Source organism: Eptesicus fuscus, chromosome 19 (assembly GCF_027574615.1).
Source record: "Eptesicus fuscus isolate TK198812 chromosome 19, DD_ASM_mEF_20220401, whole genome shotgun sequence".
Classification (NCBI taxonomy): domain Eukaryota; kingdom Metazoa; phylum Chordata; class Mammalia; order Chiroptera; family Vespertilionidae; genus Eptesicus; species Eptesicus fuscus.
This window is the reverse complement of record NC_072491.1, coordinates 21148507-21161700: the sequence shown is the minus strand read 5'-3', so window position 1 is coordinate 21161700 and position 13194 is coordinate 21148507. Positions and strand designations below refer to the sequence as shown.

Below are 13194 nucleotides of genomic sequence, written 5' to 3'. Positions count from 1 at the left end.
TTCTGAAAACCACGTCTGTAATTCAAACCACCATCACAGCATCTCCATGAGGGCTAGGATTACTGGCTAGATTGTTAACCATGCTTCCTCATTCTGCCTTTGCCCCTTAAATTTCATTCTTCACCCAGTGCCAATATTATCACTTTAACACCTAAAGTCACATAATGTCATTCCTTTGGCTCTCAGTCCTACAATAGCTGTCCAATTCCCACAGACTAAAGGTTATAAACTTTACTATGACCTACAAATTCATAAATGATCTGACCCCAATTTCTAGTTGCTTCCTTAACATAATTTCATACTTCTGTCTTTTTCATTTGATCTGCTCTGATCACATTACTTTCTTTGCTGTTTCTGGACCACAGCAAGTGTGTCTAGTGGTGGGAGGTGAGTGCACGTGGATTAAAAGCCATTAAAATAGCCTTGAGAAGGTATTTTATCTGAGAATAATTTTGTCCAACTATAGGGGTATGGTATTCAAATACATATTTTTGTTTATTACATATTTTATAAAGAGCATTTATTCACTCTCAAATATATATGTATGAATAGACATATCTAACAATTTACTGTATACTAGGATATATTTGACAGGTTGGGAAACAAAACAGATAAGCACTGTGAGTTTTTCTTGTAGGATGAGAGATGCAATAAATAGACAAATAAATGCACAATATATCAGAAAATGTAAAGGAAACAACATAGGGCAATGGTCAGCAAACTCATTAGTCAACGGAGCCAAATATCAACAGTACAACGATTGAAATTTCTTTTGAGAGCCAAATTTTTTAAACTTAAACTTCTTCTAACGCCACTCTTCAAAATAGACTCTCCCAGGCCGTGGTGTTTTGTGGAAGAGCCACACTCAAGGGGCCAAAGAGCCGCATGTGGCTCGCGAGCCGCAGTTTGCCGACCACTGACATAGGGGAAGATTATGGAATGGGACTAGCTATTTTATAGAGAATAGTCAAGGAGGACTTATGAATAAGGTGATGTGAAGAAAAACTAGAAATGAGGATGTGACAGACATGGACTTGTGCTGAGCATTTTCCAGACCGGTATCAGAGTAATGTAAAGGCCCTGAGGCAAGTGCATCCTTAGTATTTTCCAGCCAGAGCAAGGGAGTCAATGTGGCTAAAGAACAGAGATTGAAGGAGAAAGGAGAGAAATGGGGAAACAATAGAAGGTTTGATGCATAGGAATCACATGATTTGAGCCATTTTCTAAAAATGATCGCCATGGATGCCATTTAAGGATATATTGCAAGGAGCCAAGAACAGAAATAGGAAACCAACAGATAGCAAAAGGGCTATTGGCAATAACATATATGAGAAATTATGATGGCTCAGATCATGGTGGTGACACTGTAGGAGGTGAGAAATGTTAGGTTCTTGATTTTGAAAGTGTCGCTAACAGGATTTGCTCCATGGGGAGTGGGTGTGTAAAGTAAGAGAAAAAGATGACTAGAGAATGACTTCATGGTTTTTGATCTTCAGTTGGAAGGATGGACTTTTCATTCATGAGGTGGGGAAGAAAAGGTAGAAAGTTAATCATTAGTAAATGTATAAGGCTGCTCAGGCTATAGGGTCATCTGAATAAAACTTGGGAGTCATTAAGAAGTCCAAGAAGACCCTAGAGATCATCTATTTCTTGATATCTGGGTGTTTACTTCATGATAATTCAATGAACTGTGGATTTTGTTTTGTGGATTTGTTTTATATTTAAAATAAAACCACTTTTTAAAAAGAAAGAGAGAAAGGAAATAACTGGTGAAGACTAGATTCTAATGACTAGATTTCCCCTATACTAAACCTTTCTGTTCTTTGCCATGCCACCACTTACTTCATACCTTTTTGTCTTCATTAGCCTAGAACAGAAGTTGGATAACTTTTTCTTTAAATGGTTAGATAGTCAACATTTTATACTTTGATAGGCCAAAGTGTTTCCATTGCAACTACCCAATTGTGGGTAGTTGGATAACTTTTTCTTTAAATGGTTAGATAGTCAACATTTTATACTTTGATAGGCCAAAGTGTTTCCATTGCAACTACCTAATTGATAGCATGAAAACGGCCATAGATTTTGTAATGAAAGAGGTTGGCTGTGTTTCAATAAAATTTTATTTATGGACAATGAAATGTGAATTTGATGTATTTTTTTTTTCATTTCATAAGATAGTATTAATTTTGTGATTTTTTTCAAATGTTTAAAAATATAAAGATGATTTTAGCTCCTACAGGCAGGGGACCAGATTTGGGCTGCAGGACATGGTTTGCTAACTCTTGGCCTAAGTTATTTGTTATTTTCTTAGTGGCCTCCCTTTCTCTATTTGTCTTCCTTTTAAATTGTCCTTTGCATTGTTCCAGAGATATTTTCTTGCAACACAAGTGTGATCAGGTGCTCACCTGGATGAAGAGCTCAGGGAACTAGAGGAGCTGTTCTGGCGCAGGCCAGGCCGGGTGAGAGGGTACAGGGAAGGCCCTCTGGTCAGGAAGGGCCGGGAAGAGCAGTGCAGACAGAGAGCAGCATGGCAGGCAGGCACAGAAACTCAGCCACCAGAATTGCCCATCATGTGTGGGAAATGCCAAGGATTTAACTGCTTGAAGACATTGTATGTCACGTTAAGGAAATTGGATTATCTATCTATCTATCTATCTATCTATCTTGCTGGTGAGTTTCTGTTTAAGGATTTTAGTGAACAAAAAATGCATGGTCAGTTGTTTATTTCAGAAAAAAATTTGTTACACCTAGCAATTAGGGTTTTTAAAAATAAACATTTTAGTAACTTTAACTTTCAGTGGAAAGGGAAGCAAAATTCTAATTACAAAAGGATAAATAATAAAGGATGGGTTAATTTTATAGAAATGATCACCATTTTGCAGCCCTAAATATATGTAAACATATAAACATAGACATGTCCAAATCAATCTATAATAATAAAAGCATAATATGCTAATTAGACCAGACAGCCGAATGACCTTCTGGACGAAGCCGGGGCTTCGAGGGCCGAGCCCCTTGCATGAATTGTGTGCATTGGGCCTCTAGTACACATATTAAAACCTGCTAGAGAAGTACAGTAATGTGGTATGAATATAAGCACTGGGATTCAAGTTAGGAAACCCACTTTTTGCCTCACAATCACTACATACTTAGAGGAGACACTCAGTTATTTAGTCTTGGCTTCTACAATTAATAACAAGATATTTAAACTTGATGCCAGTTTTATATAATTCCTATCAATATCTGCATGTTACTGATTTACAATAGATTAATCTGTCTATGACTTTTACTATACATTTGCTCAAGTCATTTTTTGCATATTCTGCTTTCACAGTAGACACTTTTGTCACCATGAGACACTTTTGACCTGTTGGATAATGCCAGTAGAAATGGAGCCTAATCATTATGTTATATGCTTCTAATCCTGCTTTTTAATCCTTTGTTCAATTTTAGCCTGGGATCAACTGTGCAGTTTTCTTGTGATGAAGATTATGTCCTACAGGGTGCTAAGAGCATCACCTGTCAGCGAATAGCTGAAGTCTTTGCTGCTTGGAGTGATCACAGGCCCGTATGTAAAGGTAAAGTCTTTAAAATAAAAATGGTCTTTTAACACATTTGAATAGTTTGAACTTTGTTCTATTGAGTATAAATGTTAATGGACTCTTTGAGGTGAAATGCAGTCTTTAAGCAAACATTTAGCTCATGTATTTAGCAATGTGTATTGAAAATCTGTAATATATGAACCACTATCTTAGGTTCAGAAGGAGTTTCTAATCTAATAATCACATAGCAACAGATTGGAGCATAAAATATGTAATACAAGGCACTGGTAACTTTGTTGGCCTTTTTTTTTTAAAATCACAAATTACTATGTATAGGCATTGATAGGGATGAGATGAATTTTTAACTGTAATTCTACCTCTGTTTGTACAGTTTGCCATTTTAATCACTTATATGTCTAAGAGCAGTGATGTTGGGGCAGTGGATGTGTAGCACAGGTTCTCTAGTTAGTTAATTTAATCTAAGACCAATAATGAATATTCTAGTTTTCATATTACCAGTAATCACTGATAAAATTTATTCCCAACACCATTCTACAAATTAAATATTTCCATCTCAGTTAAATGAAGCCCCCTTTTTCCATAAACTTTATTAAGCTATGTTTGAAGTTGAGCACCTCATCCTCGACTCCTGGCATTCTTGATTGCTTATTTGTGATTATGGCATCTCCGCATATTTCAGTGTCTGACATACACAAAATCCTGTTAGCTCTTCTTCTGCCTCAGAGAACATTTTCACCGATTCACCGCACCCAGTGGATTACTCTCTGATAAAATGAGGGTGATGTCAGAGGGACAGAGAAAAGACACATTTGAGAACTATGGTGAAGAGGAAAGGACAAACTATTGAACAATTGGCTAGATAGGGAAGGAGAAAGTGGCAAGACAGAGTCAAAGATAAATGTTAATGCCGATGGGACTAGAAACATCTCATGTTGTTAAGAGTATGAAGGAACTGAAAAATCAGGTTGTATGGGAAATTATCCACTGTTATTACAACATTGCTCTCAGCACCATTTTTTAGGCACTTAGTGCATGCTACGCATCGCTAACCACTGCATGTACTCCATCTCATTTAATCCTCAGAACAAACTGATAGAGGCATTTCCATCTCAATTTTATAAATGAGGAATATAAGGCATAGAGAGATCCAGCTACTTTCCCAAGTTCAAATACCTAGGAAATAGCAAAGTCCTTAATAAGGCTATCTATAGAATGGAGAGGGAAGACAGATTTCAGAGCATTAAGGAGGAAGGAGAAAAGGATAAAATGGAAGCCACATGTATATTCCACTCACTTGACAATGGCAATGCAGAATAAGAATAAGAATCTAGATTTTTCTCAGGTTGAAGTAAAACTTTCTGGTCACAGGTAGATTTTTATTCATTACCCCTTTGGCTTTGAAAGGCTGAAAAATGAGATATAGTACGATAGCATAAAAATATTGAAATAGGGTTAATGAAAAAATAAGACAAAATAGTTACAAAAGCTTACGTACAAGTTCATCAGCAACTTTTAAGGAGGTTTACGGTGCTGCTCAGTTGGTTGGAGCATCGTCCTGTGCACCAAAAGGTTCAATTCCTGGTTCGAGGCGTGTGCAGGAGGCAGCCGATCGATGTTTTTCTCTCTCCCTTACTCTCTCTAAAAATCAATTTTAAAAAGAGTGTTTTATATATTAGACAAATATGAGAACTGCCAAACAAATAGGGAAACATCAGTTTAAGCAAACTATTTTCCTGGCTTTAGGGTCTGAAATATCTTGCATTGTTCTTTATAAAGTGAACACTGAGTAGTAAGTGTTTTGGGGTTACACTCATCAATATCCCAAAAATTAATAGAACAGTAAACTGCAAAAGGTTGAATTTTTTATGGTGTCCTCCACTTAAGACAAATTTTATTTATAAGAGACAATATATTGAAAATCATGTTTCACAATGGCGAGATCCAAATGTCCTGTCTCATTAGATGTATGCATTTTTTTTTTTTGCAAAAAGAATGGGGAAATAGATATAAATTCAATAAAAAGAGATTAATTTAATACAGAAACAAAATGTCACATAAGAAGAAAAGTTATAACCAGACCATGGAATTTAAGGTATACATAAAGTAAGATTGAGACTATAAACCATCTTTTTTTTCATTCAATCCTCTCATTTCAATAAAAAGAATAATAATATATATTATAATTGTAAGTTGTTCAAAGACAGAAATGTTACTTTATTTTATTTTTCATAAACTGTAGCACAATGAACAGCTCTGTACTGACATAAATCTCAAGAAATATTTGAATATTAGTGTATGATTATTTTTCTTCAATTCTAAGATATATGTTATACTAGTATATACAGATGATATATATATATATGTACTATATATGTACTAGTGTATATATATATATATATATGTATATATATATGTACATCTACATATACTAGTACATACATTCAACAGTTATTCATCAGTAGCTGGGAGATATAAAATTTTCATATTCAAGATTTATATATTGATATTTTCATCTAAATTTTACTTTCTCTGCAGATATTAATCATTCATACATAGCTTTATGTGTTCATTGCATGCAAGGCACACGTGTGTATGGTTTATAAAGTACATTTTGCTATTAGAAATTACTGGCTGTGGTGCTGGAAACGGTAATGGAGGGAACATGCTGAAATAGTAATTGAAGTTTTGAAATGACTATCTACTGTGAGACTGAAGAAAGAATAGTTTTCCTGTCTCATGGGTACTTGAACAGAATAAATATGCTTTTCTCCAGACAGCAGCATAAATAGCCGTATCAGTGCACTGCACCTTTGAGAGGTTATTAATATAGCTGCTGTCTATGTATTGCATGGTTGAGCAATGAAGAAATGGGGATTTTATAGAAAATTAAAGTTCACAAACAGCAAATTATGAATTAAAAGTAAAAGCAATTCAGAAATTAATAATAATGGATTTTATACAAACTCCGATAATATTTTTTATTCTCTAAATGGGACATATATATTAAATATTTGTCAGTTTACAGTTATGGAAACATTATTTCTTTGTTGAAAGTGCAATAGATATCCAAAATCTGGAGCTTATACAAATAAGCAGACTTAAGCACTTTAATGGCATATAGAATGTTTATTTTAGACATTGATGTTGTTCAAAGAAGTAGCATTTGTTTAAGAATTGATAATTTGTTGACTAAGATACATTTAAGAGAGTTCATACTGATTGATTTGACTAAAAATGTTGACTAATTTTCAATTAATATATATTTGGAAACCCACAAATAAGTAATGATTTTTGTCTGTTAGGTACATGGCGAAAAGAAGGCAAAAGGAATAAAAAAAATAAAAACTGGAAACTGGGCTAAAAATTAGGGAGTCACTTTTTGTGATATTCAATATTGTGTTAGTTTCAGGTATACTGCATAGTGGTTAGACATTTGTATAACTTACAAAGTGTTCTCCTGATAAATTTTGCACCCACCTGACACCATATGTAGCTTTTACAATATTACTGACTATATTCCCTAAGCTGTACTTTACATCTCCATGACTATATTGTAACTGCCAATGTGTATTTAATCCCTTCACCTTTTTCACTCAGTACCTCCACCCTCTTCCATCTGGCAACCATCAGTCTGTTCTCTGTATCTATGAGTTTGTGTCTGTTTTGTATGTTCCTTTACATGTTTTTTAGATTCCACATGAAATCATATGGTATTTGTCTTTCTCTGTTTGATTTATTTCACTTAGCATAATACCCTCTAGGTCCACCTCTTTTGTCACAAATGGTAAGATTTCATTCTTTTTCATAGCCAAGTGATATTCCATTGTATATATGTACCACCTCTTCTTTATCCATTCATCTTTGTGATTGAAGCATTTAATCATTTACATTTGAAGTATTATGAATAGGTATGTAGCTATTGTCATTTTATTAATTATTTTCTGATTGTTTTTATAGTCCTTCTCTGTTCCTTTTTTATTCTCTTGCTCTCTTTTCTGTATGTTGATGACTTTCTGTTGTATTTGGGTTCCTTTCTCTTTATTTACTGTGTACCTCTCGTAGATTTTTGGTTTTTGGCTGCTCCAGTGGTGTCCCTTGTGTGGGTGGTTTGTGCTCTTCTGTTGTAGTTGAGCCTTGATGCTGTTGGCACATTACTGAGTGGGATTGACCCTCAGATGACTGGCCTCGAGGACTGGCCATGACTACAGTAGAACAGCTGTTGTGTGAGGGCTGAGCCCATGGAAAATGATTCACTTTAGCGGGCTTGGTGCCTGCCAAGAACACCCTTTGGGTGTGTCCTTTCTTGTGCTAATTGGGTGGTGTTCTGGTGTAGTCTGAAATCATCCACCAAGTTGGTTGGTCCTGGGGTCTCCTTGATGCAGAACAACCTCAGCTGCTGCCTGTGCCTGGCCCTGGGCACCTGGTGGGAGCTACAAAGTGATCTGCAGTTGTCAGCTGCCTCTGCGTAGAGGCGCCTGGGAGAGGTTTTGTTGTGAACTGAGGTTGGCTGCTATTAGTGCTGGGCTTGGGGCCGCTCAGCAAGAGGAACAGGGCATGCCGATGCCAGCTGTCACTTGTTTGGGATTTGTGGAACTATACAACTCAACACTAGGAAGAAAAACAATCCAATTAAAAAATAGGCAAAGGACCTGAATAGACACTTCTCAAAGAGGACATACAGATGGCCAAAGGCATATGAAAAGATGATCAATGTCATTAATTATCAGATAAATGCAAATTACAACCACAATGATATATCATCTTATACCTGTCAGAATGGCTATCATCAATAAATCAACAAAAAATAAGTGCTGGCAAAGATGTGGAGAAAAGGGAACCCTAGTGCACTATTGGTAGAAATGCAGACCAGTACAGCCACTATGGAAAACAGTATGGAGTTTCCTCAAAAAATTAAAAATTGGAACTGCCTTTTGACCTAGCGATCCCAGTTCTTGGAATATATCCTAAGAATCTGAACACCAGTCAGAAAGAATATATGCACCCCTATGTTCATCAGTTTATTTTGTTCATTAAATTTTCTCATTCCCCTGTGACGTAGAAAGCCTTATTTTCTGTGTGTGCTGACAGGATGTGCCATTTAGCACAAAGCACCTGGAAGATCTGTGATGACTTAATAGGCTTTCCACTAATTCTGGTCACATAAAAAAGGAGAAGAAAAGATAGTGGAGTGAGGACTCCACTTCCTTCCTTACTTCTCCACAGTGAAAACACCCTTTTGTTTTAAAATAACAGTAGAGCTACCCTTTGGCAGCTACTATTTTAAAAGAAAAGTGAGTTTATAAATAACATGATCACAGCGTGATTGCTGAAAAGTCTGACACTTTGCATGTGTGCACAAAATATTAAATTGTATGATGCAAAGTGAAAGATACAATGTGAAGTAAAACTATACAAACCTGCCCTGGCTAGTTTGGCTCAATGGATAGAGCATCAGCCTGCAGACTGAAGGGTCCCGGGTTCGATTCCTGGCCAAGGGCACATGCCTGGGTTGCGGGCTTGATCCCCAGTAGGGGGCATGTGGGAGGCAGCCAATCAATGATACTCTCTCATCACTGATGTTTCAATCTCTCTCTCCCTCTCCATTCCTCTCTAAAGTCATTAAAAATATATTAAAAAAAAAAAAAAAACTATACAAACCTGGGAAAGACATAAACACCAAAAAGTAAACAAAAGGCATAGGCAAAATATAAACAGACGTAATTGGTGAGAAGAGGGAAATTTTTAATACTTAAATTTTTAATTTTATTTGAAATTTTAAAAATCATGACTTTTAGCCTTAATGTGAATGTACATAATTTATCACATCTGACAGACCTTTTTTAATATTAAGGTATAAACTATGTTGTACTGCTTAGCTGGTATTACAGCAACTTGTATGGATATAGGTATAAAGCATCAACATCCCCAAGATTAGCAATGCTCAGCACTTGCCAGGCACTCTCAAATATTTAAATGAATGCATGTTTTGTTTCCCACTATTCTAGACACAATTTAAGAAACACAGGAAATAACTGAACAAAGCATGCCCTTGAAGACTTTACAGTCTCATTGAAAGCACAGTACATTCAAAATAAAACAAGCACAGAACACCCCTTAAGCAACAGAAGCATAGCTGCACAGGCAATATTTTAAGTCATCAGGACGATTCAAAACAAATGAGGGACAGAAGACAAAAAATGATAATATTAACCTTCGGGAAATAAATTCCATTGACTTTGAAAATATTACTTAGTCACTTTATCTCAGAGTTGAATATTACTACATATTTCTTTATTTTGGAAATAATTTATTTAACAATATTGATATTTGAGTGTTAATTCTTTATTAGGTAGTGGGAGAAAAAAATATGACCAAGAAATTATCTTTCCCTCAAGGAGATCCATGGTCTATTTTAATGCAAACACACACACACACACACACACACACACACACAACAGAAATATATACGTTATCTTACATCACAATAAGAGATATTGCAGATAAATTAACACAGTGCTTTGATTCAAAGATGATAAAACAACAAGAAAATTTTATTTAAAAATGAGTAATGATTTAAGAAGGAAAGGCAGATAGACATAGAAATTGAGAGGTGGAAATATATTGAAGACAGAGAATAGTATACATAAAGTTGCAGGGTTATTAGAGAGTGAGACAATGGTGAATGAATTGTGGAAGAGCATGAACTTATTGAGGGTGGGGAAAAATTGGGAGGTAGGGTTGATCTTATTGTGAAGGGTCTTATATGTCATTGCCAAGGTGAATATTGGGTTTTAGTTTAGATACATAAAGAAAGGGAAATATTTGCTTTTTGCCTTTAAAAAACACACAAGATGTTATATTAATGTAATTCATTGAACAGGTATTTATTGAGTCATGATTATGTGCCAGTCAGACACTGTGCCAGATACTAAGAATAAAAATAAGCTAAGGCAAAGGCCATACCTGCAATGAACTTACTCTCAGTGGTAGGGGGAAATGGAGATTCCAGAGTTAATAGAGTTATATTACTTTGTTATAAACTCCACGCTACAGTTATGTAAAAGGTGAACATCCTGGGGCTCATCAGAGAAGGCTTCCCACAGGAAGAAGAACCTGAGCTAAACCTTAGCACGTAGCTGACAGGCTAATGAGAATGGTGGTGGATATGAGGAGTACACCAGTTAGAGGGAACCACATGGGCAAAGATGACAAAATACCAGGGTGCAGTATGTTATGGAAAATAGAGTATTAAAGGAGAGAAGCAACATTGAAGGCAGAGTTTCCAGTTTGGAAGCTATTGTAATAATTCCGGTTTAAAATATTACTTTATTAGACTAAGTCAGTGATAAGAGAAATGCAGCGAAGGGATTAAAAGAGAAGTAGACTGCAAGGACTCCAGGATGCAACAGACAAGGAGAGGAAGTTGAGCCTGGGAAGGAGCAGCTGGAAACAGATGGATAATACGAGAGAATGGTGATATAACACCACAGGGAGAGATCTTGTAAATGACATGTGGTCAACACTTGAAATCTGCAAACTGGTTAAGAAAATAAGAACTCACTGAATTCAACAACCAAGAGGTCACCAGTGACCGTGGCAGAATCATTTTCATTGGAATTGTTGATGTGAAAGACACATGGCTATAGTTGAGGAGTAATGAGGTGAGAAGATTGAGTCTTAAAGTGAAAACCAGAAACTTGATTATGAAGCAAAGGCAAGAACTGGGTTAGTAGAGAAGGGAATGCAATTGGGGAAAGATAGTTTTTTTTTTAAGATGTGAGAGGTTTAAAAGCAAGGACAAATCTCCAGTGAATCTGAGAGAATGAGATACAGGTGAGAACTGGGTCAAAATTGGAAGATATAGTTCAGGACACGAAGGGTCTGGGATTCAGAATAGAGGGGATGGCATGTCCCTTAGATAGGAGCTAACGTACTGTCTCCTTTGAGGGAGCAGTCAGTGAAGGTAAGGATAATTTTACAGGTGGGAAGCAGAAAGCGGCATTCTCAAACAGTGCACTACTCCGCTCCCCATTATTTTTCTATAAAGTAAGTGAGGCTTCTACAAGGACAGGAAGAAATCCAGAAGTTCTGTGATGAAGTAGGATGGAACTGAAGATGAAATTAATAAAAATAGGGAGCTGGGGAAGTCACCAAGCAGTCAGCCTCTGAGAAACACAATCATATCCTGTGGGTTTCATCTAGCCCAGTGGTCTTCATCCCTGGGTGCATATTACAGCCAATTGGAGAGCTCTTAAAATAAAAAGCCATGCCTGGGTTCCAACCCATAACAATTAAATCAAAGTCTTAGGAGGATAATTCAACGAATATATCCCCTCTGAGATAAATTGGTCAATTTCACTGCATTGAGGATTCAAAAAAACAAAAAGAAACCAAACTTGAAATGATATTCCGTTTTCTTAGGGTCTCTCTTTCACTCATAAGGAGCAATGTCCTCACTGCCAGGCTGGTTGGAACACTTAGTTACACATGTCATATCCCTGCTCTACAGAGGGCAAAGTGGACCTTTGATGTATTCAGGTCACAGAGCCAAACAACAGCTAACTGCTTCCTCCTCTTACTGGACACATACAGATACTGAAAGCAATATAAATTTGCATGTTAAATGTCAAAGATGGACTCATTTTCATACTTCCCATGTATTAGCAGCTGGAAATGGCGTTGATTTACTTTGAATTAAGTGTTTCTTGGGAGGAAATGAAATGGGGTCACACTGAAGGAGCTGCCCTTCACTTGCATTCCCACCGCCCCTTTCCGTCACCTTTAGCTTATCCATTCCAAGGAAACAAGACAAGTGTAGGTTTGCAGCATGGAAATAATCCCGAGAATAAAATTAAGTAACTAAACATGGCTTTATGTAAAATGAATTCTTTTTAAAGTTTGTCAAAAGTGCAAACATTTCTACATATGCATTACTTTTGTATTGTTTTTGTGTATTGATAATCCAATTTATGTATTTAGCATTTGCTTCACTAGCTTATCATTTAAATTATTTTATAAAAAATATTTCTGGAGATTCCAAGATGACTACAGATTCGGTGGAAGCTGGACTCACATCCTCCCAGCACCAAACCAGATTTATAGCTAAATTATAGAGCAGACAACCTGACTAACCAACTGAAGGCTAACTGAACTGAAATATAAACAAGAATTTACAGAAGAAGTCACATAGAGACTGGTAAGAAGGGCAGAGATGTGCAAAGGGCTGGCCTCTTGCACACAAGTGTGGCAGCTGAGAAGCAGAGGGATATATTTCCCCAGGAGTGTGGGGTTGCCCCCACCACAGGGATCCCCACCTCAGAGCAACAGAGATGGGAATAGCATTTGTTAGCAAAAGTCACTGGGGATTCAGTGCATCTGGGAGAGAAGGGAGTCTGCTAGAGACATAGACGCCTTCTTCTCAGGACCAATCACTCCAGTTGTTACAGCACCAGCCTGGGGAGTATACTACCTGGTCCTCCAACCACTGGCAACACCACCCTGAGGGTGCACTCTTTCTGGGAAAGTTCTTGGTGGAGACTCAGACTGTGATTGAACTGTTTAGGTTTGGAAAGGGAACCCTTCTTCCCCACCTCAAGTGCATAGCTGGTGCTCCCTCCCCAACCTGTTGAAT

At 36.8% G+C, this 13194-nt stretch overlaps 1 protein-coding gene across 3 annotated transcripts in view; it reads left to right on the top strand.

Annotated features, from left to right (window-relative positions):
* Nucleotides 1–13194, top strand: part of CSMD3 (CUB and Sushi multiple domains 3) — a 923077-nt gene that overhangs the window by 388883 nt on the left and 521000 nt on the right. For all 3 annotated transcript variants that reach the window (XM_054708474.1, XM_054708473.1, XM_008143384.3), the window contains one exon: nt 3454–3578. In XM_054708474.1, coding sequence (XP_054564449.1) covers nt 3454–3578 — 125 coding nt within the window. The remainder of the gene's footprint in view (nt 1–3453; nt 3579–13194) is intronic.